The 26,830-nt window shown below is 35.1% G+C and overlaps 1 protein-coding gene and 1 pseudogene across 1 annotated transcript in view; both read right to left on the reverse strand.

The window, feature by feature from the left end:
* LOC102424323 overlaps positions 1-24,890 on the reverse strand; it is a 60,719-nt pseudogene extending 35,829 nt beyond the window's left edge.
* Positions 1-26,829, reverse strand: part of DACH1 (dachshund family transcription factor 1) — a gene marked incomplete at its 5' end in the record, with an annotated part of 423,490 nt that extends 396,661 nt beyond the window's left edge. Inside the window, one exon of the mRNA XM_014462295.2 lies at positions 26,294-26,829. Within this exon, the coding sequence (XP_014317781.1) occupies positions 26,294-26,829 (536 nt within the window). The remainder of the gene's footprint in view (positions 1-26,293) is intronic.
* Position 26,830: the final 1 nt, after the last annotated feature.

Below are 26,830 nucleotides of genomic sequence, written 5' to 3' on the forward strand. Positions count from 1 at the left end.
AAGCTGCTAGACTTTAAAGAACCTGACTAAGATCACAGAGCTAGCAAGTGGTAGAAACAAGATTTTAAAAACCTAATTTTTATCTGTAGTATAATGTGCTCTTATACCTTAGAACTGCAGATAAATTTTTAATCTTTCCCTACTTGTATATAATGAAAAGCCTTATTGCACTACCTCTGATCCACGCTTCCCTCGTTTACTAAGTTGGAAATCAAAGCCAGAGAAAATGCAAAGAGAAATAATAAGTTTTGTTAAAATGCCTTTGAGCACTTCACATCTCTTTCAAATATTGACTCAACTGTCATTTTCTCAATGAGGCCTATTCTGACCACTTTATTTAAAAGCTCAATGGTCCCACTACCCACACTCCAAGCTTTCCTCACCTAGATCTACTTTTTATATTTTGTAATTTGCTTATTTATTATGCTTATTATTTATTGTCCATCTGTCTGCCCCCAACCATGACCTCAAGAATATAAGCCCCACAAAGGCAGGGATCTTGTCTTTTATATTCACTGGTATATTTAAAGTACCTAGAAGAATGCCTGCCACCTATAAAGTTTGTAACAAATATGCATAGAATTAACAGATGAATGATAGTTTTTCAACACTTTATGCACACACACATAAACACATTATTTGAATTCTGTTGAGCATTTAGAGGAGAGTATTAATGTGAAAATAAAAAATTAAAGATAAAATGAATATGTACATTCTCTAGTAGCAAATTTAAGGTTTACTAAATATACTTCCTCATAAGTGATTTTTTTGCATTAATTCTCTACACATTCAGTAACTTTACACATATGAAAATATGTACTTTTTTCCTTGAACACTTTTAGATAGACCTACTATGAGACAGCTATTGGATTTCACCAACTACAGTGATAAAGATATCCTATATTTATTCACATTAAGTTTTTTATTTATTTGTCAAGTAACATTTCTAAAATACGTTTTTTAACTTTCTGCTGAAATTAAATGGTGAGCATGTGACAGACAGCTAAGCTGAAAATTTGGGTAATTACTATTTCCAGTTATCGCTGCTTTCTCTCAGATAGATATAAAGTATAAATGGTCACCACGGTAAACCATAAAATGAACTAAACACACAAACAGAAATTAAGTTAACATTGCTTATATTTCCTCTTCAATCAAATCAATAGTGACCTTGTGAGAGGAAAGAAATAAGGCAGACATACCAGTATGAAAAGTCTTAGAAATGCCTACCTACAAAAGGCTAGAAGAACTTAAACTCCAAACTCATGATGACATGGCATTTAATTAAACAGATACAATAGACTCATAATAGATTCTTATTATGAGTGGATAATTTTTTATTGATAATGCATGGGTAGATATTTTAAAGTTTGCAGGGGAAATTTGTTGTGTAATACATAATTTTTGAGTAATATTGAAGTCACATTAATGGAGGAATCTTAGCAAAAAGTTCACTCAGAACAATGCGCTATTCTGTAATTAATTGGTTTGTAATAGCGCTCTAGGTTGTTTTTTATTATAATTATGTTATCTTATTTAACAAAGACATTTGTGCATACAAAAACTCACCAATTTAGTGAAGAAAAAGTCTTTCTCTTAAACAGAGTCTAAGAATTAGGTAGAATATCTAAGGTTAGACAAATTCTTTGAAAAAATCATGTCACCAAAACCAAAGTGCGTTATTGTTTACAAGCCATCTGGTCTGAGAATATGGAGTTAAAAACTAATTCTGAAGGAAATTTAATTTGTTAATGTTGAGATTAATTTGCATTATATCAATCTCTTACTTTTTAAATAGTATCATGCTATTCATTTGCTATCGCTAATTGTTAATGTTGATTTTTAAAGCACAGTCCTTAACACTTGTCCGACCTTCTAGTACTGGATCAAATCACCAAAGGTCAGCCCATCAACTCACTGAATCTGCTGCTGCCTCCCGTGGATGGAGCCTACCTGTGAGGTTTACAGCAGCTTTCCTGCTAAAAGGTCAGCTGAGAGTTTAAGGTGAACTCTGTTAACAGAGCTTTCATTTTTAATCAAAGGTATTTTTTTTAAATTCCAGTGCAGAATGTTCTCATCTTTTGACACCAGTTATTATCACAAGCTTAGAATCAAACACAATAAAGGTATTTCTCAGAGTCGCAGTCATGACTCAGCAACCTAGGAAACCTGCTCCCTGCGAGTCTCTATCTTTGACTTCCATTTCACTTTGAATAATTCATAATGGGAAGATAATATTTCACCTCTGTGAATTAAGAATATTTTTCTTGGAAAAATTGATATGTGGTTTTCAAAAAGTTCTTTGAAACTAGAAGACACTAAAGCAGTGTTTTTAGCATAGAGAAATTATTAAAACTTTCTGAATTCATAGAGTAACTGTCAAATCTTTCTGGAAATCCCGTTTATGATTTTATGGCCACAACCCACAGCTCTAACTCTCTCCTCAAAATTTCTTCAAAATCTCTGGCTCCTGTCCTTTGAATCCCAAATATGTGTTTCTGACATCCGTTGCATCTGGAACTCAAAGCCTTCAAAATGGAATTACTTATATTCACTGGACTTTCTCCCTGTGGTCTTAGGACTGACAACAGTGCTCATGAAACACTACAAAGTTACTCTCAGCTCACTCCCCCACCCCACCCCAAACTGTAAGTTAATTTCTCCTCTGTTTTGTTTCATTGCTTGTCTTGTGTCACTCAATCCCCATTACTGCTGCCTTAAACTAAAGTCTTAGTTATTTCATATTGGATTAATAAAGTCTCTATTTAAAATGTTAGTAATTCACTCTCAAGAGGGTCACAATTACCTATTCAAAACACAAATCCAATCATATCATTGCTCCAATTAAGAATCTTCCAATAGAAAAATATTTTCCAGTTATTTTTTTCATCATCTACATGTTATGTTCAAATTCCTTAATCATGTCACATAGGGTTCTTTTTGGGCTTGCCATTGTCTATATTTGCAGCTCATTCTCTCACCCCTGCTTAATAGGTACATCCCAAATTCCAGCCAGGCCAACCTAAAATCCCAGGAAAATAGCATGGGCCTTTAAAAAAATGATCATCTTGGGCGTTTGCACATATATGTCTGCTTATTTAGTTGTAATTTCAGAACCCTTAAAATCATTAACTTGCTAAAACTACAAAATTAGGATTAAAAAAAAACAATGAAAGATGCAAAAGGCAAAATAAAAGATGAAGTAAATGATAAAATGAAAACAGAGCAAGGGAATAAAACGTAAAAAGAACACAGTAAAGTTCTAAAGGCCACACCACTATCTGAACAGATAAATTTGATTTTAATTTTTTTCATGTGCATGTCTTTAAGCTTGAATTTCAAGAGAGATATGATTTATGGACTTGAAGGAAGACTTTATTGCTTTTCTTTGTCTTAAAATGATAAAGAGCACGTGTAAAATTGTTTTACACACCCAAGGAAGTATTGCACAGTATGTTTTAGAAGCCTATAGGGGTAATTTTCATAAGGAAGGTCTTCATTTGTCAGATAGCCATAATATTTTCTAAAACCCAAAATATGTGAATGGCATGAAACCACCACAAGATTTTAGCTAGAAAAGGGTTGTAAATATTGAACCATTTATTTCTTTATTTGTTGTCTTCTGAACTTGCCTATTATGTATATTTTCCTCCCAGATTTCTGACAGCATTAATAGAATAACTTAATATTCACATGTATGGTACAGCGACTCAAAATAGAAAGTTAAAAGCATAACTCTCCTGGTTTGCTACCGAGGAAGCAATTCCTTATTTAATTTTATCTCTAGCAAAACCCAAAAGTTTAAGCTCTTGGTCAGCACCAGGGTCTGCTCATTTTCCTTAGTCCACGGGAAGGACAGTTGAATAGAAACACTTCTCACCATGAACAAGCTGTGAAATGTAGCTGAAAAGTAAATTGAGTCACAGCTGCCAGCCTGAAGTCTGCTTTTGATGGTGTTTGTCTCATTGAAACAAACACATCTGTTTGTGACATTAGAGCCAAACAGGTATTGCTGCTGAGTAGGACTGGATGGTCTAGGAATAGGGAAACAATATACAGCTTTCTACGGCCACTGTAGACTGGGCCAGGACACTGGGCACCGTGACGGACTGTCAGTACTACTTTTACTTCTCTTTCCCAAATGTGACCTGGAGAACAGGGAAATGGCAAAGGACGTGGACTGAATTCCTACTAACCTCTATGTAGTTTGTTATTTCAACATCATTTAACTTTAATTTTTCAATCTCCTGCCCTTAAATCCTCCTCTTGTTGGTTAGGTGTTAGCCTCCTGACTGTCAAGTGAGAAAACTGACGCTCAAGTGGGTTTGTGCATCTCTCCTTAGGATAAGAGTCCAGGGCAGTAGTTAAATAGTAGTGGTACAGCGTAGGAGTTAGGAGTGTAGAATTTGGATTTGGGATCCCCAGGCTAACCTCCTCATGTATCACCTCTTGCCTTGGACGATTTGTTTAACTTCTCTGTAACTCAGTATCCTCCTTTGTAAAATGGAAATGGAACTATTGTGAGGATTAAATCAGATTACAAATATACTCAACATACTGCCTGATATACCATAAGTACACACACACAAATTACACTGATAAAAGAATAGGAAAGCTCATTCTATAGTGCACATTTTGTAATGGACACTGATATCTGAGTAAAGTTAGGAGTGGAGGAATTGCAAGGAGAGTTTAAAATAAGATGGTAAAGAACTAAAGAATTATAGGGAAATGTTAGTGGAGAGAAGAATAGAACAGAACAGCCCTGGCCGGTTTGGCTCAGTGGATAGAGCTTCGGCCTGCAGACTGAAGGGTCCCAGGTTCAATTCCAGTCAAAGGCATGCACCTTGGTTGCGGGCACATCCCCAGTAGGGAGTGTGCAGGAGGCAGCTGATTGATGTTTCTCTCTCATCGATGTTTCTAACTCTCTATCTCTCTCCCTTCTTCTCTGTAAAAAATCAATAAAATATATTTTTTAAAAAAGAATAGAACAGAACAAATAAAACAGGAGACAACTAAATACCTAATATCCAAATTAAAATTTTGAAATATTTCTCCTACAATTTACTTACCATGATTTATAACAAGCTGAAAAATGATTTCCCAAGCAGAAGCTATCTATCTATATTCTCTGACTTGTTAAAGACTTCTGGGTGTCTTGGTAGAACAGCAAGGTCAGTGCTCATGTGAGACACAGCTCATTTAGAGGCATCTTAATTTTCAATAACGTTTCACAGTTAGTGGGCTAGGAGTGCTTCTATCATTCCAATATTGAAACCTCTACATTATGAAAGGCATGTGTGACTCCTTTTTAACTGCTCTATATTACCTGAAAGTGATTTAAAGTAAAGCAATGATGCTTCTAGGACTCGATTCTATTTTAAAAAACAATACTCTAAATTCCAAATTTTTCACATGGCAATGAAATTCACACTTCCTCAAAAAGCTTTTCTTGGTTATTAGCCATATACAAGTGTAGGTAAAAGTTCAGTTCAAATATACTACGCACCAAAACCCAATTGCAGTGCTCTTTGGTGCAGTAGTATGCTGAAACAACGAAAATGCGCATGGACCATGCATTGTGTGAAGGCCATTTAGAAAGATATGTTTAAAGTGAAGGTTACAGTAAGCTCAGCCCATTGCTTAAACCTGGAACATTTATTTCTTACAAGCTCTTAAATGAGCACACTATTTGCAAAACAAGTCCAACTGTTGCCCTCAGGAAGTCATGAATGCAAAGAATCAAATTTCAATGGAGGAAAGAAGGACAACGCCAGATCTTCCAAACAGCGGTCTCCAGAGGAACTGAAACAGTGCTGTTCCCTTCAGTGCATCCTCATTTGTCCATGGAAGAGGCCCTCGCCTGAATCTCAGCATGAGCATCACAAAGGAAGAAGTAATGTTCCGAGACTCCCAAGAGCATGAGAACTTAAACCTGAATGATTCTGGTGTACTTCAAATTATCATTCCAAAGTAGAAATACTGAGGTTTCCTTAATAATGTACGTCCCTTCACATAATATTGTTAGTTTGAAATGACACAGGTTGTGAGTAAATAGTTCCAACCACCCTGGCCAGGCGCCTAAGAGAGTCCATGGAAACGCGCTGCCATGAGCCCACTGATAGGCTCAATTATGAATCGGCATAAAACTTTAGTAATGCCAAGGCACTTCCCACTTTTTCAACATGTAGACGCCATTCAGCAAACTGCCATTTAAGAAACAGAACTCACTGATACATATTATATAGAAACCCTCTACTTCTTTTCTTAATTAGTACAAAATGATACCCTTTAGTTTCTGATTTATGCAAACTATCGCTTACCTAAGACTTTGATGAGACACTAAACATGAACAGAAAAGCAAAGAAATATTTAGCTCTACCACAGTTAACTTCTTACCTTAAATGCAGATGTCCTGGAACAAGAGTTCCATCGCTTTCCCCACATAATAATTACCTGGTGAAACAAACTTCGTTTCCCACACTTGATTAAAGTGAATAAACCCGAATGAAAAAAGAGATGCACCTACCCTACCAAGGAACTTGCACATCACAGAAATGTGCCGATCTGATAAACAACAAGTTCTTCCTATGGAGTATGAAGACGCCAAAATATCAAAGTACCGTTTCTGCTGTGAAAAAAGAAATTAGAAAGAAAAGATCTAAAGACATCAAAAAGAATGGCAAACTACCTGGTGGGTAATTGAGTGAGATAATGAAGCTTATTCCAAGAACATGTGAAGGAAAACAGATCCCACCCAGAATTTTCCAAGGCTACTTCACAGTACAAAAACTAGGAAGTTTTTGTTACAAACTCTGCCTATAGAAGGCTTTATCTACTCTACAAATAATGTTTAAATTCCAGTTATACACCCATATAAATGGTTTTCAAGCTTTTAAAAATAACATTTTTTTATTAATTAGGAATGTTAACTTCTCAGTAATAGGAGTGGCTTACTCTGACAATACTATTCAGGTGGAACTGTAAAACAGGCATGGAAGGTAAATTAGATTCTAAGAGAAGGCAGGAATTCCAATAGATTATAACACTTATAAATGACTTTCTTCCCAACAATAAACATTGATCTAAAGATATGAATGTTTAATAAAGTAACACTGCAATTATTTCAAATTTTATCTTATGAGCAAAAATTCGACCTTAGCTGTATGGTTTATTGTGTGGTAAGAGTTCCTTCAACAATGATAAATTTAAGTTTTTTTAAAAATACACTGAGACAAGATTTAAGGAATAAAAAAGGCAGTGAGAGAATATACTTTTGTACTTGGAGGGACATACAATTAGGCTGCTATCACGGAATTAAAGAGCCAATAAAAATTAATCTACAGAGCTAATGGATATAAAATTTAATGCCACTTCTGTATTTCCTATAAAGAAATAACTTATAATTAGCTTGCTCTATATCTTTTATGTAAAAATGTTTCTAAAAATTTTAGAACTATAACTATTATTGAAGTTTTCCCATAAAACTACTAAATTGCTATAGACACAGAATGCACAAATACATCTTATATATTTTAAGACATTTGTATTATTATTTCCAAGCAATTTATAATCTTCAATTCCCTTCAGTTGCCATGTACTAGCTGTGTAACTATGGGCAAGTTAATTAACTGCTGTGATTCTCAGTGCCCTTATCTGCTTTAAAAACAGGTAGAACCTACCTCTTATGAGTATTATAGGGAGTTAAAGATATAACATTTGAAGATACTTAACTCTAGCTAATAAAAATCACTAATATTAGTAGCTATAATTCTTATTATTGGTGATGTTTTTAACTGCAAATGTATATACTATTATTTTTGTTCTGTCTACTCAATTAAAAATCTTAGGTTCTTCAAAAATTATATATTTGGTGGCCTTTCATAATTAATTGGATAGATAAACCTTAATAATAATTGAAATAGACATAAAATCTCAATCTTACAAAATTATAGGTGCATGAACATCCACAAAGTTTAAATATTAAACTACTACAAAAACATAGGATACATTCAGGAATTAAAGACAGCTTATATTATACTTAAGCACTAATATCAAATGTACTTTTATTTCTACATAAAAATCTAAAACATGTATTTCTATTAATGTTTTAATTTCTTGGTCATAACCAAAATGCTCTTAAATTAAGAACCTCATAAGAATATTAATGTAATTCTATAATATACAAATTGTTATGAATCAATTATACTTAAAATGAGTGCCTACTATGTGCCAAAAAGTACTTGATAGTTTTGGTTTTAATGAGAATAGATACAAGATAATACTCTATAATAATCTCAGGGAAGTAATATTAATCAACAGAAATTAAATTCATTCCAGTTTTAAAATTAATTGATGAGCTCAAAAAATAGCCAGACCATCTTCTATCAGCAAGCATCTCGATAGTTACAGTTAAAACTGTTAACAGCAGGTCATAGATATTTCAAAACTTCAGATACATAAAGGAAAATGCAACAAAGGAAATCCACCTGGATTTCCCCTCCTCTGGTGAATTTCAGACATGAGATGCTTTTGTAGACAAATGCCAAAGAGAAAATCAATCAGATCCAATTTCAACAACCTACTAAATTTCACAATATAACAAGGGAGAAACAATGTGTGTTTCATAACTTACAAAAATGTCAAGACATTGTCATAAATCAACAGACAATGGCAGAACAATAGTATTCTGAAAGAGGGAACATTATATTATATTGATGAGTTCAAAAAATATTTGGCAGACAACAAATTTTATGTTAAGATGCTTGAATGCCGATCCTAAATTTATTTTCAAAACAGGAGACTACAGAAAATAATTATTTTGGGGATTTTGAGATACTTGGTAGGGAATATTTATAAATTATGTATTTAGTTTAAGAAGACCCTTAGAGACTTTACCATAATAAAATGTTCTAGCCAACTTAAAAGGAAATCAAAGATTCAATACCTGATTTAAACTTCTATAAAATCTTCTGCTTTCATAGAGAATTGCATAGTAGTTACTATAGATATTTAATGACATTCTCCCCAAAATAAAATATTTCCTTTGCATATGCTATGGCTATATTTTGTCCTGTCCTACTTTTCAAATATTTGATCATGTTAATCTGTTATTCATAATATTTTTAAAGATAATACAAATAAAAATTTTAATAAATATTGTATTTATAAAAGTACATAATTTTACAGAAATTCACAAATACTTCTTTTAATTGTCATGATTTCAGTGTTATTTCTTTAGAAAGAAGACAAAAAAGTGATAGCAAGAACCAAAATAGATTTTCTTTATGTTTTCGTATGCTGCTCTGGTAAAAGGAGTTTGAAAGCATAATTGAGCAAGACCATTTAAGATGTAGTTTCTTAGCAACTTTGAAGTATATAATTGTACACCTTAAACTTACATAATGTTATATGTAGATTATATCTCAATTTTTAAAAGTAATTGGGAATTCTAAACAGATAACTTTTGGAAAGGACCTTACCATTTCTGACGTGCTTTCAAATAACTATTATCACATTCCTATCCTCACAACCTTCTTTTTAAATAAATAGAAAAGTTATCTGTATTATCCCCATTTTACATTTGAGAATATGGAGGTTCCAATTGACTAATCCAACATCCCTCAGCTAGTAAGTAATATAGTCAAAACTAGAAATCAAATTTCCTGATTGTTCTCATGACTCCAAATCATCTAAAGATTAGCAAATCTCAAATCTACAGCCACCGTAGTAACGAAATACTTCTCATGGATAGTCATGCCAATTTCTTTTTGAAATAAGTTAATGATATTTTTGTGAGAAACAATTCCCAAAAATTACACTTGTGGATAAAGATTTCAAAATTCAGTTTTCGTATATGTATTGAGAATTAAATTTTCTTGCTAACCTAACAATAGTGATTCAGAGAAGACAAAAATATATCGGTTGACTCAACACAGTCACAACTGCTTTACTCATCACAGCCATGCCTCTGAGATCTGAAAACATTCATTTCAACATCTGACAGCATATTAACAATCTCAACATTGTGGGCTCCTGTTCAGTTTGCTATGGGCAAGAGACCATGCCTTTCAACAAGCTGATGGATCGATTGGTCTTCGGTAGAATCTTGGTTTAAGACTCTTCAAGGCACTGATTTATGCACAATTGATTTGATCAACCATGCAGTCAATGTGATTTATTAGCTAAGATGGCCAAAACCCTTTTCTCTCTCTCTCTCTTTTTTTTTCAAGCAGTAGTAATTCACCTCATTAGAGGAGGAATCATTATAGGAAGCTACTGAGAAATAAGAAGATGAACCTTCTGACCTGACTCCTTATTTCCCCCTGTCTATGGATGTACCAAACAGGAATAGCCAGACACTAAGACTAGAGGTGCTATGCACACATGTGGAAGCCAGTGCACTCACACTGTGGCTAGAGATGGATGGGGTAGGTTAAAGGGGATTTTACTATTCCTTCACTCTGAAACATTTCCAGACAGTAAGATCGCTCATTTAGTTTCTAGCACATATTTTTTTCTTTATTTAACCACAGTAAGACGAATGACTTGTATTACTTTGTAATTATGGTGTTTAAACATACGAACAACAATGTGTATAACAAGAGTTGGCAACCTACAGTGTATAAATGGATGCATGTGCTCACACTCACACACACTTACACTCCCAATGTTACAAAAGATCCAATTCTGAACACCCTAAACATACTTATGGGCAAACACTTGTACTTTCTATACTATCGGGGGAAATATCTACACCATTTATATAGTATAAGCACTCCTTTCCTATTTTTAAGGTCTATCTTTCAGCCAGGTTCTTTATCCTAAGTTTCTACTGTCAATTAACTACTTAAAATGCATTAATAGTTAAGGGAAGAAATGTAACAGGCTAAGGTCTGGTCAATCCATGCAATAGTTCTACTTTAGAATATTCACTCAATACCTCCTCTTCCTTCCATTTAATCTGCTCCTGAGAGCTCAAAGCCAGGAACCTTAACTCTAATGGTCTCAGCCATACATTTCCCCTTGACTTTATAGAAATTCCACACTTCTCAGTAACTTCAGGGAATGCTGCCTGCTAATTGCTACCCCCCCCTTCCTTATCCTTCGGCCACTTCCCTGCCTGTACCCCACCCACACTATGGAGGCAATAAATGAGTATGCAATATTCTACAACTAAAGATTTGACAAGCGCACATTAGAATGATTATGCGTACAAAAATGTTGAGGGGGTAGTGCATTATTTCACCCTACATGTGCTATATAAATTATGAATAGCTTTGATTAAAAGTCCAGATTAATTAAGCCCAGTTATGTAATTTCTGTTCAGAAGTATACTGCGAGCTATACCTTTGATTTACTCTGAAAAATGATTCCTTTACAATATGCTGAATGAATACACAATTTTTAAGCTGAGCATTATTTCAGTAAGACAAGCCTTAAAATATAACAAAGAACAAGATAATCTGCAAAATATATGAATGTTTTTATAACTCTCCCAGGAGGCACAGCACCACCTGTCCTTATTACTAAATCAGCAGTGTCAAACCGCCAACAAGTTTAACGACTGAACTGGTTCAAAAGAAATACAATGTGTGTTTACTTGTATATTTACAAGAGAATGTATTGCTGTGATGTGTGTGTTTGTATATTTGTAATAACATATTTAAAACAAGGAACCTTTACTGAAAAGATCTTAGCTGAAAATTTTGCAGTGTAAGAACCATATCAACAAGGAAAAATAAAATCTGGGATCTAGAGCTCTTATTCTTATGAGCTTTTTGCTGTTAACTAAACTTTGTATTTAATCTTCCCTATTAATGCAAGTAGCTTCTTCTGATTTATATTTTTGCTTCAAAACTTTGGCTGAATTAGTATTTTGATAATTACCTGTTAAGAAAGTTAAAACTCCGTGTTTATAGTACATTTTAAAATTTAAGTTATAACGTATATTACATTTGGTACAATATACTAATAGAATTAATAAAATTAAGTTTATTTATATGTAAATCTAATTTTCCAAATAAAACTTTGCCTATATTATTAATAGCTTAAAAGAATCTTTCCTTTTAGTTCATTGTATTTTCTTTGCACCAGTTTTATAAATAGAATGAGACACTCCAGGGAAAATATTGAGCTGGTAGTTAGTGGTTTTTGGGTTGCTGAAATCATTCACTTTTTGGACTTGTGAACCACAAAGCCCCCACAGCTCAGCAAATCCCAGCATGGCACATGCCCTGTCATGTCTTATTGCTTTAACAGAGTCCTCACATTCTAGCCTCCCAATGCCGCTAAACGGCTCAGTGTTGAAGAGTATAGCAACAACTTACATCATAATATGTGGAATACAATCCTGCCAGTAAGCACATGCTGTTACTCTTTAAAGAATACACATTTATCTTCACTTGGGACCTCTGGGGATGCCTATTTTAGTTTGAGACCCAAAATGTTCTTAGAATGTTGTCTCATGTAATTTTGTCCTAAAAAGAATATATAGTCTAGCAAAACTCCCAGTGGGCTTTTGCATTGGTTTAAACATTGAGTGTACAACGTGTAGTTAAACTACACATGTACATGGCCGGAGTGCCAATGAGTATGTTTCACCAGACATTCCTGGAAGCTGTCTGGCCAATAGGAGTGGTTTGAAATGGTTCCCTAATCACTGTTGAAACCACTGATAGTACTGTCTGTCCACACTATGACAGACAAAAGCTGAAACGTATTAAACATAGCAATCCATCATCCTGCAGATGGAAAGCAGGAGCCAGGGAGTTCAGAGGCAGTGACTACCCGCTGCTTAACAAAGGCTGGAGTCCTGACAGTTCAGTCCCTTCCTAGCTCCTCACCACCACCCCTCCATCTAAGATGAATGAGTGCAATCAGTGAGGGAGAAAGCCTGCTGAGAACCTAAAACTCAAACATTGTTACATTTAAAGTGCTGCTTTTTTTTTCCTAATCAAAATTGTTGCTTAAACAGTTTTCTCCAAATATAAGGAGGTGGGCATTTGAGTAAATGAATGAATGAATAAATGAATGCACTGCAGATTCAAGAAGCAGATTCTTTTTAAAATACTGCATTGCTATGGCATTAAGTTTGGAGAGCTAGCTTTGAAATAAAGCTACAATACTAACTCTGAGGAAGTTTTTTCTTTTAAGTCAATTAAGGGTAAGTTTACATTGTTTGAAGCAACTTAATAGTGATGTTCTTTTGAATGCCCAGGGGATTATTATTTCTAAATAAGCACCAAATAGAAATGAAATGCTATTTGCTAAAGTTCAATTCATTTTGCATACTTGTTTCTAATAAGGACATATGAGTCACAAAATAGCCAAAGGGAGGGAAAACCCCTCAACTGCTAACAGCACATTAACAAAGTCTAGAAAGGAAAGACACTTTTCTTTGGGTTGCAGCCTTGTCATTTCCAATTTTCTGCTCTTTGGACATGCTTGTATTCAAATTCTGGAACATCCATTCAGCATATCAATCCTAATTAGACAATCTGGGTCTGGAAAGGATGAGAGCTGGGTCATTTGCATAATTTAATCATAAATACTCAGTGATACATATTTCCAAATGCATTTGTACAATTATCTTTTCATCCTTGGGGCAATGGTATTAATATGATTAGGCAATATTTCTGGAAGAAAACAGACAAGTATGCACTCTTTTTAACTGCAGCTTAGGGCGATATGAAAAATTAATTAATTTCTGAGGAAAATCAATTTCTCTACGTGACCACATTAGACACTGCTAAACCAAGACTCAGAAACCTCTCTCAATCACTACATTTTATCAGGCCCTTCTAAATTCTGATTAGTATGTGAACTATTCAATAGAAAAACTAGCAGTGTATCCAAAAGCATCTTAAATTTTGAAGAGATCTTTCTGTCTACTTTTCATTTCAGATATGCCACCCTGCTTTACTTTAATGCATTGTTATTTAACCAGTCAATGAGAAGCCTGTGCCTTTGGTGTGAACTCATCTTGAGTGATCTTTTATTAATGTACATTAACCAATTTCAAGGACAATAGGATAAGGTTACTTTTAAAATGCTTTCTCAAGAAATGCATTTATATTCATCTAAAATAATCTTAGTTCACACTAGACTGTTTATGAAAAAATTAGATAAGCCAACTTGCCCCAAAGAGTACCACTGTTATAAGAAAAACATTGTAACATACTTAGTAGAGATATAAGAACCCAGGTGGCTAATCTGATTTTTTTAAATGAGATTTGGCTTTGTATGTTGGTTAGTACAAAAGATAGTAGTCATATTTGTGAGTTTCAATGCACTATTCTATTCTTTTCAATCAAATGAAAAAGTAGAAATTACTGCATGTAAATATTCAATATTCATTTAATTTGCATAAAGGTGCTTGAACAATTTTTTTACTCTAACAAGCTCATTTTTCATGCGTTTTGTCTTTCATCCTAATCTAGCATCTGTCATTCCTTTTTGAAGTTATTATCGGCCCAATTCCCTCTTGGACATGGTTGCTGGGTGACCGGTATCTTAGCACCCACTTTGACAGGAACAGATGTGAATCTGATCAAGAGATTTCCCAAGAGTACCTGAAATCACAAACAACTTTTGTGAAAAACAAACAGCATCCCTGTCATGGGCCCTTATTTAACCCACACCCCAAAAGAAAGAGTAAAGCTATTTTCTCCATTTTCATTTTATTTCCTGAACCTGAAATAAAATACTTTAAGAAAAATAAATTATATTTTCACACTGTTGAATTTGGGAGATTAGTTTAATACCAACAGCTCAAAAATCTAGTTTGTTTTCTTTTGGCTCAATGTTTACAGGTAAATCTCATAATAAAGTGTATCTATTTCATGCACAATTTCACTAGACTTGCTACAAAAAAAAGAGGATTATTATGAGGATAATTTAGATGATAAAGATATTTAAGAAGATTAAATTTAGTGTCTGAAGGCTTTCTTTGTTAAATATGATGCAGAATTCTGTGCAACGTTAAGGGTTATTCTACTTATAAAATTATCTAAAATATAAAAGTTCTATTTCTTCTTTCATGCATTTTAGAGCAAGATGTTTTAAGGTGATTTTTTCAGTTCATGTGGTATACCATCAATCATTATTAGAAATAGAGCTGCAAAGTGTCACCAGAAGACAAAAGAGGTCATAGAAACTTCATGTTATCACCATCACAAAAGTCAAAATAGGTTGCCTTTCCTGCACTAGTCTTTTTAAGAACAGCATTATGTGGTTGAGTCATGTGACCTAACTCTTTCCCTTCCTCCATCACAGTCAGAGAAAATGAAGAGCAATAGCCATTTAGATCACCATGAAACTAGTTGAGGCAAACTTGCAAATTAAGTGAAATACTTAAACAAATATTGGTGTTTTATAAATATAGCATCAAAGTGATTGTAGGACACATCCAAATAATTTATTTAATGTTGAACTTCATTCAACTAATAAGTGTCAAAGCAAGGTAGAAAATGTCATGCTTTTTTTTTTACTCCAATAATTGATTTATTATAACCATTTTATTAGGAATTTTAATGTTTGTTATTTCTAGAGAAATAACCAATTATCCAAATGGTTTCATCCATGTTAAGTGAAAAATGAAGTGAAAAGTCTTTGAAATTCTTTCTAATTTTAAATTGGGAAAAGAACTTGCTAACCTCGATTCCAAAATTCAAGTATGGAATTATTTAACCATCATAATTTTTTTAAATGTATTTTTATTGATTTCAGTGAGGAAGGGAGAGAGAGAGATAGAAACATCATTGATTGGTTGCCTCCTGTATGCCCCCTACTGGGGATGAAGCCCACAAACTGGGCATGTGCTCTGACCGGGAATTGAACCATGACTTCCTGGTTCCTAGGTCAATGCTCAACCACTGGGCCACACCAGCCAGGCTAACCATCTGAATTTTAACAGCATATATTTGAGTGGGGGTGTATACGCATGAGTGTTGCTTTATCCTTTGTGAAGTGTTTTTGTATATGTAAGATTGAAAGCAAGTCATTGTATACGGAAAAGTAGGTTCTGTAATTTAATGGTGGTCTTTTAATACCTTCAGTTGTAAACAAAAAGATATTATAACCCTACCCATTTATATTTATTCACTCATGTATAAATATGATATGGCATTTTGACATTCCAGAAATTAACCACACTATTACATACATAAATCCCTCTTTATTGTGAAGATATGATTAACTTCAGTTTTCCAACTTAGGCCAGTCCACATAACTAAAGTGAATCCAACTAAAATAAAAATGGCTTTTGTGTATCCAATTTATCAATGACCACCTTTATTTGTTACTATTAGCAGCAAAAAAGGAACATTCTAAAACCCTTTCAGGTGGTCTACCTAAAAATAAAGTGAGAAATATAACCATTTAAAATGTTGAAAGAAAAGAAAAATTAAATATGTTCACATAAAAATCCTTATTCTGAAATGTTATCACAGGAACAATACCTCAAAAAAAAGTTTCTTTCCACATTTGGGCTGATTTTTCAGGGGAGAGAACTTAATTTTTAAAAGTACAAATTCAATGTTTTCATGCGCAATTACACAAATGTATGTTTAAACTTCTTTCCTCTAGGATGCAGATTTAAAAGGTGAGGTATTTTGTTTTTAAAAAGTGACATCTTAATGACATCTGAAAACCTGAAGAGCTACAAAATTTTGATGGCACTTTGGTTTAACCATAAAATGTCATTCATGAATGATATATTTTTTTAATTTCTTAAGAATATCTACTTGCAAAATTTGGTAGCCAAACAGGTGTTAACAGAAAGAAACATCAAATATGACCCAGAAGTTTCCAATATTAACGTTTGAATTGGGATCAGTTCATTCCTTTCCCAAGGGGTAACTTGTATAAATGTAATTCTATGGTTTCATAAAAGCAGGTCAAGTTTCTATCCCTGGGGGTCTTTTGGCAATTTGAAGCATGGAAGCACTCTTCCCGGCTACAAGTTCAAATCTGCATGGACTGTCAATGGTGTGAAGAAAAAAATCAGTGAACAGCAGACATATATTCGTCTTTGATTATAATGCGCACTTGTCAGAGGGTTCTTAGAGAGTCAGAATAAAGGTGTCAGAGCTCACAAGCCATAATATGGTTTGAAACCATTGTTAGTCACTTGTATTTTTTCCTTTTAAAATATGTGCATAGCAGATGATGCAAAAAGTAATGTGAAATATGCTTGTTTTTACTAGATATATAAATGCAAAGATGAACTTCCTACCTAAAATATTTTACATTAAATATATATAGTATTTTCTATTCTACATGCTTTAAATGAGCTTTGAAACTTTTCAGTAATTACTGTTTCATAAGCTTCTTTCTACTTTGAAAAAAAAATGCACACATGCCTGTACTTTTACCAATGATGTAATGACTTGACAAATGCCATGAAATGATTGAGAAAGTAATTGATTTCAATTTAACCCGACCTCTACCAGGTGTTTTCAAAGACAATTACAGTCCACTACAAGAAGTGGTAATACACATCTCCTTATGTAGACCTGCAGATTAACCCATTGACCTCATTCCTAGCTCATCTCATTGATGGCGAAGCTTTTAGAAGAGCAATCATTTTTTTTAGGTTATGAAATTGTTTTCCTATCATTTATCCACTGATTTTAAAAGATATGCTTGCTCTAAAGTGAAAGCAGCAATGAAATAAACCACTAACAGAAATGGAGGAATGACATCTAGCACATTAAATGTCATTCAATAATGTACAGCTTCTAGTACCTGATAGTTTAATATCTATTTCACACAAATAAAATAATCTTCAGATATAAGTATTTTTCATAGAGAATTAAAAGTATATTTTAATTATTGTAAAAAATAAAGGTCTAGGAAAATGTTGAAATGTTTACGTCTCTGTCCTATTAACCTTATAACATTGTATATTATAATTACATTTTATGATATTTAAGTATAAATTACTTCTTTTACCATAAAATTAATTTTAAATATATTTTACATTGTCAATCAGTCAAATAGAAACTGATTTCTGTGTTATTGTATATTTCAATATATTACAGAAAGCAAATTTAAAGTCAATTTTATTGGTAAGTTATTTTCCCACAGCTAGTCCTAAGTCCTACAAACCTCGTGAGTGTGAGAATATGTGTGTGTCTGTGTGCGTGTGAGTGTGTGTGTATATATATGCATATATACATATATAGAGGCTTTTCTAACAAAGATATAATTATTTAAGCATACATACATAGAGTGCAAATGGACTAAAATCAATATAAACAAAAATAGCCACCACAAAAATATCTAAAATACTGATATTTTACACTTGGTGCACACACAAGAACACCCATCCTAGTATAGAATGTGTGACAATTAAAAGTGCTGCAAGTTATTAAGTTAAACTCCAGAGGCACTATTAAACTAAAAACTGACTAAAGAAATAAGTACAATTTCCAAGAATTAAGCTAAAAAAACTATATTTTAAATAGAAATAGGAATTAGTACTATTGAATATATCAATATATTTCAGCAGAGCTGTGATAGGTTCAAATATTTGCTATACCTTCAGAGATTTGCTTGGTTCATAACTAAACAAAATGTCTCTGAGATGTAAGGCTATGAATAGGCAGCAATTCACTGTTGCTATTAATAAAATTCCATAATATAATCAGTTTAAGATCTTAACAACTTAATTCACCTGTTTGATACGTGAATATAATAAACCATTTGTTAATTAACATATTCTAGGGCTTTTTTATTACCTTTACTTAAGAAATAACTAGTATTCCTTAAACTGAATAAGCAGGTATTCACTATAAGTGCTACTAAATGTTTCCATAAAATAATTCCTTTCCAGCTAGTACTCTTTCTTTTCCCTTGAAGAAAAGTCCTATTTTCCTGTTGTGACTGATAGGATAGTCTGATTATTTAGAAACATTTGATACCATACAAATTTAAAGATGTTACACTATCACTTTTCAATATTTTGTTTACCTCTTCATTTATTTTAAGGAAAGGAAAACATTCCTCAATTTTTCAATGTTATTAATCCAAAGTATTTGATCTATTTTGTTGCCTACTTCAATATTGCTTTGTGAAAATCATGCTTCAAAAGCATATCCAATTTTGTGTCAAACATGTACACTACCTTCAAAATCCACTGCAAGATTATTATATGTCTGCTTATAGTTAAATTAAATTTATATTCTTCAAATCACAGTAATTAATTTTGACTTCCCCCATTACATACTCAATGCACCCCAGATATTGTGCTAATCTTATTTAATAATATGTTTTATATGCTTCAGTTAAGCTCTTTTTGTTTTTTAATTATTACTCTCTAAAACTTTTTTTTAAAACAATGGGCTATTCAATGTGTTGCTGTGCTGCATTGTTTTAGACACTTCAATAAACTTATAAGAACAAAATGTAAGAGCATTTAAATAATGACATAGTGAGTTTTCCAGTTTAGTAAGTTATCTTTGACAACTTTCACTCAAGTCACGTACATTAAAATGTGCAAAAGAATCCCAGCTTGATATCCTGGATCAAATCCAACCTAATTTGACTCAGAAAAGCAACAGTGCCACACCTTTAACAAAATTCAGTCCTTGGCCATTTCAATATCCAACTTAGAAAAATCTATGTATGAATTTTTTAATGGATAAATTAGAATCCTGTTATCATATAATCCAAATCAGAATACACAAGAAATACAAAGTGCACTTGGTTTAAGTTTCCTGAATGTGGATTAAGTGGTGATACAGGTCATTTTCTATATGTGATTATATTATATGTTATATGACATTTATCTGCTATTTTATTCCACTAATTTTAGTTCCATCATTAATTTTGGGGGAAAAATGAGCTTTCATTGATTGCCTAATTGACTAATTTATACCAGATAGAAAAGTCCGTTCATAGTCATTTGCACATTTAAATATAAAGTGAATCATGAATGAGAAATAGTAGACACAGTCTTAAAAGTCTCCAAACCTCTCAAAGTAAACAAGTGCATCAACATGAAGTGACCCATAATTAATCTAATAATAACTGGTTATTAGGCCAAATATAAACATTCTACCTTTAGTGTTCTTGTTTTACAAAGAAATGACTTGGTAAACTAACTACACTATTCTAATAAAAGTGTTTTCTCTACTGTGACATATACTAAAAAGCAAATAGCAGCAATTAAAAGTTATTTTAAACGACAGCTATGTAGCAAAAACCTACTTTTGACTGGAACTTGAGCACAAGGTAGGCTCACAGAGCCTCTGATATACCTGAGATGTATCTATGCAAATCAGAGCCTTTGATATTACACTGATCTGAACTCTAGAGGTGGGCTTTTAATGCAAGATTTTCTTTATTAAAAATAAATTATCGACCATTACAAATATAATGGAAAAGAGGCTCTTAATGAACTGAAAGCCTGAAATGTAAATATACTTGTATTGTCAGCTAAAATTTTTATGCTGCAGCATTTAGACAAGGATGTATATGTATGTATTAATGTGTGTGTGTGTGTGTGTGTGTGTGTGTGTGTGTGTGTATAAAACCAATCACAATGCAGTAACTCAGTAGTTAAGAGAATGGCACATCTGACACTTGCTAAGGTCATTCTATTCTTGTAACAGTTCACACATAAAATAATAAATTTTATCTTAATTATATACTAAAATACCTAAAACTTAATATCAAATTTTTACATTTCCTGTCATTCAAAGGTACATAACTTGATATAACTTGTTTGTGTGTGAACAATCTAAAAATGAAATCCGTGAGAGATAAAATTTAGACAACATTTACCTTTTTTAGAGAACCAACTAACAAACGCCTTAAAATCAAAATGTTTAGTGAAATCTGTTAGACTTACCTGTACCTATTTAGAAGGCACACTTCAAATGAATTTCTTCAGGCAAAGATTCAAAGTGACAGTTTACAACCTGTGAGAGTTTCATTTCTTACATTCCTTACTATATTTTGTTATACCTGTGTTCTATGTTTCTAATACAATGCAACTTAAATTATTATTTAATTTGATTAACAAAGGCAACTCTGAAACAACTTCGTAGAATAATTTGAAAAGATAAAATAATACTACTTGATAGTTAAAATGAAAATTCTTACTAAAATAACAACTACTTAGTTCCACACTAAGCTAATTTACAAATGCTACTAACATTTCGAAAACAAAACATCAAATGAGAAACAATAAAGCATATTATGTTTTCCTATGCGGGTGAATCACACATGGTAAATCAGCAAAGAGAAGAGTGATTTATGCTCAAATCCAGCCAAGACTTTAATCAATATTGGATGTCACATCTCAGGAGGTTGGGGGAGGTAGTGAGGCAAAAAGAGAGTGGCTAATATTGGCCTCAATAGTTTATATGCAACTTCTGTGAAATGTAGTACATTAAACAAAAAATAACAGCAGATTTGGACTTAAAAAATGAGGAGTTAAAATTGTGTATTAAATGCAAATACAAAAAAATATGTAGTGGAATTCTTCAAAAAAAGCTTGTCATATAGTTTATTCGACAAAAATATTTGAAGCTTCACAAAATAAATTATCATAGGTGCAAATTACAGTGTGTCTCAGAGCATTAGCTAATAATCTGTGGAGTTCAAAAGTAAACCATCTTCTATGTTCACTTTTCATAATAATAACTATAATATTACTGGAGATTAACTCCAAGAAAAACAACAGTTTTGAAAGACATTATCCAAATAACTCAAGAATTTGTATTTTGTAATATAATTTGACTGAACAATGTAAATCCTAAGTTATAACATTCTTAGATTTTATTTATATACTAGTTATTAAATTATAATTTACTAACATTTTTTATGTATACATAAATAAGTGGTGGAACCAAACAAACTTTTATGTTTAGGCCTCAGTCTTCTAATTATGCCATATTCTTTTTGAAATGTTATAAAAAGAAACATTAGGCTTTATAGGAGCCATTAATCAACTGTAATACAAAAACTTCAAAAGCACAGTCTCTCTTCATTTGAAGTAATTTTTAAATTTATCTGTGCCAAGTAATATAATTATCTGTTAGAAGTAAATCTGTATTTGTGTTGAAACTTTCTATGTGAATGCATAAGTTTATAAGTGCATGGCATTGAAAAGTATGCAACGGGGTAAGTGTTAAATATAGACTGGTTCCATGTGCCATCTTTATTAAAACTACTGATTAAAAAAATAGAGCCAAGAATTAGAAAGCATTTTATACTTCTTATATTAAAATTGCATCCATATATTACTACTTAACTAAAAAAGACTTGCAAAGTCTTTGGATTTGCAGTCTATGAATGGTATTAACTTTTAAGACAAAAGAATACTGTTTGTGAATATATGTTATATGCATATAAAATATCTGATAAAACTAACTGGGATCTATTCAAGTTTAAAACTCTACAAATCTAGGGCTACATAGTACCAAAATCACAATCTGGTTTGAAAGATCCTGAGACAAAATCATCTTCTGGCGATACTAAAAAAATAAAATAACTATTTTAGATAAAATAAAGAAGATTCACTTCTGAAAACCTGAAGTCACAGAAAATTTGCATCCTAACCCAAAACTATAAATAAGAGACTGACTTCTACAGAGACATGGCCATGTACATAATTTCTTATTTTTGCTGTTGTTTAATGCTTACCAATTAATTCAGTGACCTCTGTTGCAACAGTCAAGTTCATGCAACTAGTGTTTAGTTTAAAAATAATAATTGAAGGAAGCTGATCAAGGTCAGACTTGGTCCTCTGACAACTTTTAAATATATTTCCTTCTATTTTCTTTCATGTTTTGAGACCCTTACTACTGGCTTTACTATCAAGCAGGTGATAGTCTCTGTTTCATCTCCTTGTGGTAATGACAGAAGGCTCCAACATTTATTCTAGTTTTCATAGACAGCGCACTGATGCAATAGCCCCAAGCAAATTAAACCCATCCTAAGGTTTGTTACTAACTTACTGAGCCACTTTGAATAAGTTTTTGAACCTTTCTTTTCTTTAACATAATTTTGGTTCCTCAGATTCCCTGGTATATGAATGCTATCAAGACACATAATTAGATAATGTTCTATAAAAAGCTGAAAGTGCTAAAATTTAATGTTTTTTATACACTATGCATATACTGTTTTATAGAGTTTGATTTTTTGTACAATTTCTCTTATCCTCTGCATAAATTATTCTTTTAGTTTCTTAAGTAGCCAGAGAAAGAAACCAGAATGAAAGAAATCAATATATTTAAGTGAATGAAAAAAGATCTTAATCGCAAAGGCATAAACTGGACTTGAATGAAAAAAAAGTAATTTTAGTTTTTAAAATTCAAGATGCCAAATATTTTAGGTATTACTTTTAAAGTTAAGAAATAAGACAATAGCACTTATCGTGTAAAATAATAATGCATTACACTATAAACAGTATATTTTGGTGAAAGAGAGTTCAATGATAAGTTTTATTTTTCCTTAGTCATTGGCAGGGTTAGGAAAACCTAGGTAGATATCTGCAATTACACATCTTCGAAGGTTAACGGGTTTCAGCAACTACTGTAGTTGATAAAAGATCAAAATGCAATAGTAACTCCACAAACTTACCAGGTATCATTTAAAAATAACCTGAAAGAGAGTTTTAGAGTAACATATTGAATTGAAAGACCAGGTGATTGAAATATATTAGAGTATTAATAATATATTTTTGAAGGGATAAACAGTTCTACTGGAGTTAACTTATCTTGGCTCTAAAAGTCCAGGGAGCAATTTTTAACCTCAGAAAGAAAAAAAAAACCCACTAAGAAATGTTGCCAATAACTTTAAGAATATTCCCCATTCATGTGGAGAGGACTTCAATTTCAAAGTCTAAGCAAAAATTTCAGAAACACACACACACAACGACAAGGGAATAACTGTAAGAGGTGTAACACTACCTGCTTTACATTGATTATAACACTGCAGTCATTGAAGGAAGTTTTCTCTAGCAATTTTTTTGTGTTATGTGAAATGGCCATTAATTATCTAGTACAGTGCATGCTGTAAGAAACACAAAGAGGGATTCCAGAGCACAGTGATTCAATTACTAAAGAGAAAAACAGTAGGCGCTTCAGTTTACTGGATAGAATAGACAATTTTATAACAATCATATCTTAACTGGCTTCAAATTTCAGCTAGCATTCTGTATAACAACTCCTCCGGAACAATTTTCTGCCCTGATTCTAATAGTTGTAACAAAGGATTTTTGGCAAATGTGTTATCTTCTGTACGTCCAAGGACTCCAATTATCTCCGTAAATGACGTTTAGTGATCAAGGTTCCCCCTCAATCTTTACTGCCACCTGTCCATACTCTTGGACACGCGCACGTCAGTAAACACGCGCGCGCGCTCTGAGCATTCGCCCCAAAATAGTTGAAATAAAGGTTCAAAAACACAGACATACATTCATCCCTCCCCCCCACCCCCACGCAAATAATGGTCAATAAACTCGAAAAGTTTCTGGCTAGGTTAGGATGGGACGTTTGTTGAGTCGGAGTTGATCTTTTTTGTCTTATAGCCTTTGGGGGCACTAGCCAGGAGTCTTCTTTTTTCTACCAAGAAAGATTTCGCTTTTCCACCTCGGTTTCGTGCTGGTCGCGTCCTACCCCTCTCTCCTTCCCACCTCAGTTTCCCTAGTCCTACTAGGGGCACACACCCTAAAAGAGTAAAGCTCTGTTCCTTCTCCCGGTCTTTAAACTTATTGGGAGGACATGGAAGTCTCCGCGCAGGTTCTGCGCGGAGTTCTCACGCTCCCGCTTCTGGTCTCCAACTTTCCCTACTCGCTTTCTCCTGACAACTGAACTTTCCGCTCCGCAGCGAACAGTGGGGACAAAGAGAACTGTGAAAGCGGGCGAAATGGCCATTTCTACCCCGAAACTGACAAGTTACCCCACTCCCGCCCCCTCTGGGTAGATCCTCCCCCAGTGCATGTTCATTAGCATAAAACTGGTCTGGCCCGGCTCCCGGTCCTCTGGCCTCCAGGATTCGCGCGCTTTGCTGGGATGGGGAAGCCACCACTCAGGCTCCAGTACAGGGATCCAAAGAGCATCCCAGCGCAAAGCCTGCACCTGCTCATTCGTGAGCTACTAACCTTAAATTTAAGAGAAGGAAGAAAAGACAGAGAAGAAGACAGAGAAGAGAAGAGAAGAGAAGAGAAGAGAAGAGAAGAGAAGAGAAGAGAAGAGAAGAGAAGAGAAGAGAAGAGAAGAGAAAGGGAGAAAGAAAAGAAAAGAAAGAAGAGAAGAGAAGAGAAGAGAAAGGGAGAAAGAAAAGAAAAGAAAAGAAAGAAAAAAAAAGAAAAGAAAAGAAAAGAAAAGAAGAGAAAAGAAAAGAGAAAAGAGAAGAAAAGCAAAGAAAGGGCAGTTTGTTGAGAAAGAGAGAGAGAGCGAGGGAGAGAGTGAGAGCTGTGGTCTTCCTTGCCCGCGTCTCCAGTTCAGCTTCCCAGAGTCACAGGCACCCGATCACCTCCCCTTACAGAAGAAAACCTGCCGGCCCCCTTGCATCTGCCCCGGGGCAAACGTATTATCTGCTTTGCACACGCACACGCTCACACGCGGACACTCGCACACATGCGCGCACACACAGACCCCTCCCCTCGGCAGGCTCCCCTTCAGGGTTTGGGGCTGAACTCGCAGCGGGTCCCCCGGGATTGCCCGGGGCCCATGGCCTCTGAGGTCCTTCCCCTCCCGACCTCCAAGTGGCCCACTCCCGAGACGACCTTTCCGGCCCTTCACCCAAAGCGTGTCCTCCTGCTTCCCGAACCCTGCCTGGCAGGGTCACGACCTCCCCCGCCCCCCGGACACCACTCGGTGCTGCAGACAAGCCCCGCCGGTGTCCCTGGGCTCCCGGTGGAGCCCGGGTCCGAGGGAGCGCACACCAGGGCAGCGCGCTGAACGGGGACCACAGGCGCTGGGGCGGCCCGGGGAGGGACTGTGACTCCTGGAAAGGCACCGTCCTCCTCCCTCCCCTCCCCTCCGCCCCCAGGCTTGGGGTTCCCGCGTACCCCAGCAGCCAAGTCCCTGTGGGCAGGCGGACAAGGGGCGGACCGGGCGGGAAGAACGAGATCTGGGCTGGGCGAGGTGGCAACTTCTCTGAGGGTCGGGAGCGGCCGGTCAGCCCCGAGGACGGGGCACGGAGGGCCGCACTCCCCGGGGCGCGCGGCTCGCGGGCGCGCGGAGCGAGCGGCATCTGGAAAGGAGCTGGGGCAGGGGCAGGAGGAGGGTGGGAAGGGACCCCGGGTGGCGGAGGCTCCCCCGCCCCCCTTTACCTGGCGTTGGTGCAGTCATTGTAGAGGGTCTCGAAGTCCTTCCTGGAGATGAGTTTGCAGCGGTTCACTCCGGGCTGGATGGCTCCCAGTCCCCTCAGGATGCGAACCTGCTCCACGTTGCACACCACCGGCGTGATCTCCAGCCGCTTCAGCTTGGTGTAGACCGTGTGCAAGCCCCCCACCAAGTGCTTCAGGAACAGGTCGAACGCCTGGGGCAGGCAGATCAGCTCGCAGCCCTCCACCGTGAACGAAGCCACTTTGGCCCCCCTCAGATCCACCATTTTGCACTCATTATTCTGGGGGGTGTTTTCCACTGGGGACGGGGTCGAGTACACGGGTTTCCCAGGGAGGGGGCCGCAGCTGCTGCTGCTACTGCTGCTGCTGCTGCTGCTGCTGCTGCTACTGCTGCTACTGCTGCTGCTGCTGCTGCCGCCGCCGCTGCCGGTGCTCGCGGGGATGGGGGTGCTGGAGGCGCCGCCGCCGCCAGCGCTGATGCCGCCGCCGCTCGCGGTCGCCAGGCTGGGGTTGCAGTTGCCG

Source organism: Myotis lucifugus, unplaced genomic scaffold (genome assembly GCF_000147115.1).
Source record: "Myotis lucifugus unplaced genomic scaffold, Myoluc2.0 scaffold_177, whole genome shotgun sequence".
NCBI classification, from domain to species: Eukaryota; Metazoa; Chordata; class Mammalia; order Chiroptera; family Vespertilionidae; genus Myotis; species Myotis lucifugus.